General features: G+C 59.3%; 1 protein-coding gene across 1 annotated transcript; it reads left to right on the forward strand.

Annotated features, from left to right (window-relative positions):
• Positions 1–3,157: 3,157 nt before the first annotated feature.
• On the forward strand, positions 3,158–4,881 carry PPP1R3G (protein phosphatase 1 regulatory subunit 3G; the record flags this gene model as incomplete). The annotated part of the gene is made up of 1 exon (XM_081087949.1): positions 3,158–4,881. One exon carries the CDS (start codon positions 3,158–3,160, stop codon positions 4,220–4,222), a length of 1,065 nt encoding a protein of 354 aa, XP_080944075.1. The 3' UTR covers positions 4,223–4,881.
• Positions 4,882–5,389: the final 508 nt, after the last annotated feature.

The raw sequence follows: 5,389 nt of genomic DNA on the forward strand, positions 1-5,389 counted from the left end.
AACTGGTTTGGCTCAGTGGATAGAGCATCGGCCTGCAGACTGAAAGGTCCCAGGTTCGATTCTGGTCAAGGGCATGTACCTTGGTTGCAGGCACATGCCCAGTAGGAGGTGTGCAGGAGGCAGCTGATCAACATTTCTCTCATCGATGTTTCTAGCTCTCTATCCCTCTCCCTTCCTCTCTGTAAAAAAAAAATCAATAAAATATATTTAGGAAAAAAAAGAGAAAGAACCTGAGAACCTATTAAGCTCGACCTGCCCCAAACGGAATTCATGATCTCGCACTCCCCTCTGTTCCTCTTCTAGTGGTCCTTGCACCAGTGACCTCTACTGTCTCCACCCAATTGCTCATGTCCAAATCCTAGAAGGCACCTCTCTCCCCCTCACCTATCCCCATGTTGGTCCATTAGCATGTAATGTTGGTTTTCACTCCTAAATAGCCCTCAAATCTTTCCACCCCACCATCACCACCTCTCTCCACCAAGGATGATCACCCTTCTTCACTGCAACAGTCTCCTGACAGCTTCTCCCACATTTCCTCTGTCTCCCGCAAGCTGCTCTTCATCCTGCTTCCGAATGATCTTTCAACCCTCAAATCTAGTTAATCACACCAGTGATTCAAAACCCTTCCATGGCTTCTCATTGCTCAAGGCCCTGAGTGGCCCCTTCATACCCTCCATCCCCAGCTCTGCCAGCTTCTCCTTGCTCTGGGCTCTTGGGCCACACAGGCCTTCTCCATTCCCACTCTTCCACATTGCCTCCCACACAGGGCCTGCCTTCGGGCTAAAATGCTCTTGCTTGCAGTCCTAGCTGTTCACTCCCACTCACCACCCTCACAGAGGCTTCCCTGGCCTTCCCCACCAGGTCAGGTCCTGCCTTCTAGCATCTCCCAGAGTGACTGAGTCTCTATTTGCTTGTGTGACTTTTTGTTTAACGGTGGTGTCCTCCAGCACTGTATACTGAGAGACCCATGAAGGTGGGTACTTCTAATATTTTCATCAAAGAGAGGAAAATAGGACAGGACTGGGACCAGGGCACTGCACGACCCTTAAAATCCACTGCCTACATGCCTCACGTCCCTCTTGTCCCTGTCCCGGAATGGGCAGGTACCCTGATAAGGGCTGCAGCCCAGAGAGTCAGCACAACCTCAAAATCTCTTGGAGGTCCCATTTTACCTTTAAAATAGTTTACAAATTCTGTATTTAACTCCGTAACATATCAATGTCTACTTAAATGTAAAAACAATGTTTTCTTTCTTGGCGTCGTCCCAGAAGACAGGCCGTGTGTATCTGGTCCTTTGTGTAAGCCCCCAGTTGAGAGGCAGTCATGGCTTTCCACACTGGGCAGGGGAGGACCTTCAAGACCCCAGTAAGTGAGCAGTAGAGACCCTTCCTCATGAGTACCACCCCCAGCCCCGGTTTAGTAGCCATGGGAGAAACCTTCCCTCTAAATTACCCGGGTTCAGATCCCACCACGAACTAACTCTAAGACCTGGGCAATGAAAAAATCTTCTATACCTTAAGGTCCCACATGTAGAGCAGGGATAATATGATTCCAACTTCACAGGGTTGCTCTGGGAATAAGAGGGGAGTCCTCAGCAGGTGACCCTCTGGTGCTCAATCAATATTAGCTACTTATATGATCCTTACCTTCACCCTCACCATCTCTTTTACCTGCCCCCACACCCAAATGCCTAAAATCCCCGAAAGCCCTGGCCGCTTTAAATTCTGCCAGATCATAAGGTGTTTTAGTTATTATGCCTGCATTAAATGACCTGGGTAGGACGGCTTTGCCTTTTGTTTTTGTGTGAAATAGGGGATCTATGTTTCTAGAATCTCCAACGTGCTATACAAAAGCAACTGCACTCGGTTCAATTCACATCGGTGTTCATTAGTTCCCAACTGCGGTCTCCAGAGCCCAGCGGCATCAGCTGCCCGTGTTCAATTCTGCGGGACACCACTCAGACCCACCGAATCAGAACTCTGGGCGGGCCCGGGCGCTCCGTGAGGCTGGTGCAGATTAAAGTTTGAGAACCACTGACTTAGATCAAAATAAAGTTAGCCTTAAAAACACTTCTGAAGTCCCCATTTCCCAGGTTCCTCATTTCTCCGGAAGGGGGCGGGGAGGGGGGGAATCTCCGGCTTCGGAGAGGCTGGGGGGCGACCTCGCGGCCCCTGCGCCGCAGGCCCCGCTCCGGCGGGCGAGGACGGGGCACTGGCGGCTGTGGCGTCCGAGTCCGGCCGCGGCGGGGGCGGTGCGCGCAGAGCTCGGAGCAGCGGCGGGCGGGCCGAGGGGAGGGGCGGGAACGTGCTCCCGGGCCCCGCGCGAATGGCCTCCGGCGGCTCTCGGCTCGCTGCCGGGTGCCCCCCTCCGCGCGTCCCCGCACCGTCTCCGCCCCAGGCTCGGCCCTGGCCCACAGCGCGTGGCTTTCGGAAGCGAGGAGAGGAGCGCGGTTCAGGCTTCCGACTGGGATTGGAGCCCGGGGAGCCCTGAGTTTTAGGAAGGAAGGAAGAGGACGAGAGGGAGGCGCCCCACGCTCTCGGCCCGCGGCGCGGCCACCTCCCAGATTCCTCGCGGGCGAGTGGTCCTCCATTGCACCCCTCCCCGCGGACTCCCTGGGCCGAGGGACAGCCGGCAGGAACGCGCTCTGCGACCTTCCGAGGGCATCCTGGTCAGGACCTGTGGGCTAACTACGGCTGGAGGGAGGCTGCTCACTCCAGTGTCCACGAAAGCTGAGCGCGAGTTCATCCAGGAGTTCCCGCGGCCCCGCTGGGGTTGGGAGGGAGGTGAAACGGGCCCCCGACTTCAGAAAGCCGCCTCCCACTTGCCACCGGGATATTCGGAAACTCCGCCCGCGAGCCCTGGCCCCGCGCCGCCAGCCTCCAGGTGTTCCGCGGCCGCGCCTCCCCGCCCCGGTCCCTCCCCGTCACCCGCAGGTTCAATCCCGGGGCGGCCAGGCCGGGAGCCGGCCCCTGGCCGCATCCCCCTCCCACTCCGCCCAGGCGGCCGCCGCTAAAACCCCGAGGCTCCCACGTGGAACTTCTTCTTCTCTGAGCCCGAGGTGGGCGCGCGCTGTCAACGACCCCAAGGTGTTAAGTCTCCAGAAGAGTGTTGAGCCGGGAGTTCGCAACCCGGATAGGTCCCGAGGACCGGCTGCTTCATGGAGCCCCAGGGGGCGCAGCAGCTAACTTTGGAGGCGCCGGGGCCCGAGCCCTTTGGAGAACCCCCACCAGCCCAGGAGCTGCCCGCCGCGGGGGTCCTCTGCCTGGAGGGTGGCAGGGACGGCGGCAGCGTAGCGGAGTCGGGGAGCCCCGACGCCGAGCCCTTGTCCCCCGAGGAGGAGGCTGTCCTCCGAGAGCAGGAGGAGCTGCTGGCGTGCCGCCGCCGCCGCCGCGCGCGGTCCTTCTCGCTGCCCGCCGACCCGATCTTGCAGGCGGCCAAGCTCCTGCAGCAGCGCCAGCAGCTTGGCCTGGGGCTGGACGCGGAGGGCGGCGAGAGGCCCGGGGACACGCCGCACAGCCCGGGTGGCTGCTGCGCCAAGTGCAAGAAGCGAGTGCAGTTCGCGGACGCGCTGGGGCTGAGCCTGGCCAGCATTAAGCACTTCAGCGAGGCCGAGGAGCCGCGGGTGCCGCCGGCCGTGCTCTCCCGCCTCCGCAGCTTCCCCATGAGCGCCGAGGACCTGCAGCAGCTCCCCGGCCTGCTGGCGGCGGCCAGCGCGCCCCTCGCTGCGCCGCCTCCACGGCTCCGTCCTCTCTTCGAGCTGCCCGGGCCGGGCGCGGCGGCCGAGCGCCTGCGGCGGCAGCGCGTGTGCCTGGAGCGCGTGCACTGCTCGGCGCCTGGGGGCGCGGAGGTGACAGGCTCGGGACGGGTGCTGGGCTGCCCCGGGCCGAGGGCCGTGGCCGTGCGCTACACTTTCACTGATTGGCGCTCCTTCCTGGACGTGCCTGCCGAACTGCAGCCTGAGCCCGTGGAGCTACAGCGGCAGGAGACGCCGTCGGGGGAACCTGGGCCCGGGGGCGCCGAGGAGGAGCAGAGCGCCGAGCGCTTCCACTTCTCCCTGTGCCTGCCCCCGGGTCTGCAGCCCGAGGAAGGGGAGGACATAAACGCGCCGGACATCGCCGTCCACTTCGCAGTCTGCTACCGCTGCGCCCAAGGCGAGTACTGGGACAACAACGCGGGGGCCAACTACACGCTGCGCTACGCGCGCCCCTCGCACTCTCCCTGACCGGCCCGCCGGCCCTCGGCCCCGCGGCGCCAGAACCCCCGGAGGGACCGTGGGACGGGAGCCGCGCCGGGTAACTTACCCCGACGCTTTGCTGAGCGCCGTCCACCTGGAGTGTGGGGAGCGCGGAGGGAAAGGAGGGAGCCACTCAGTGGTGAAGTCGCACCAGACAGATCCTGTGGCCAAGCACGGTGAGCCCGGGCAAAGCACCGGCCGGATTCCCCATCGCTCAGGCCTTCCTAGCGGATCTCTCGGATTCTACCCCAGCCTCAGAATGGAAGGAAACCCTCAAGACAATGACCGGTAGTTTTCTCCACGAAAAAAGGCTCCTGACAACTGAGCAAGGCTGTAAGACCTTTGGATGTGCTCTTAACTGTAGACATCGTGTTTTAGCCTTTGCAGCTTGTTGGAGACCCCTGTTTCAGGGAGAGGACGAAGCATCCCGCCGGCCACATTGCCCCTAAGGAAGGCACTGGAACTGTGGGTGCACGATGGCGCCCGGAGGGGGCGGGGCGGGTTGGGGTGTTTCTCAGAGAAAACCGGGTGGGTCCTTGGCCCGCTGTCCTTATAACCGGACTCGGGAGAAGTTGGCCCAGACTTGCCGTTATTTACTTGTGCCTTTGTATAACTATGTCCTTTAAGAAAGTAAAGACCTCTTGCACACCCTTTATGCTGCAGTTTGTATTTCAGCTCCTGGGGATTTGAGAAGTCTTGACAGACAAGCTAGCTTCTTCAGCTAATGATGCATCCATTAGTTTAACAGTAGTTAAGCAACGTTAATTCTAAATTTCCTTTCTTCTATCCCGCCTGTCTGCTGTAAAGGTCCAAATTTCCCATACTGGGGGAAAAGATGTTCTTCCAAATGTTTTGTGGCAGGAATTTGATCACAGGAAAATATAAACATGGTCTAATAAGTTTGGTCTAAATTCTAAAGAGCTGCCAATTATGTGACAATTTCCCGATCTTCTCTGCTGAACTTCCTTGTGATGAAAATAACCCTTACCAATGGGTGTTTTAAACATTGAAACATTTTTCTGTCCCCCGCCAAAATAAGAAGGTGGTGAATTAAAACACTAGAGTAGTAATCTGGTCGACCTTGGCTATGAGGGGCGGGGTGGGGGGGAGGGGGAGCTGGCCCCTTGTCCCCAACTCCTTTGCGGAGGCAGAGCA

The sequence above is a fragment of the Myotis nattereri genome (genome assembly GCF_964212035.1).
Source record: "Myotis nattereri genome assembly, chromosome: 3".
In the NCBI taxonomy this organism is placed as follows: domain Eukaryota; kingdom Metazoa; phylum Chordata; class Mammalia; order Chiroptera; family Vespertilionidae; genus Myotis; species Myotis nattereri.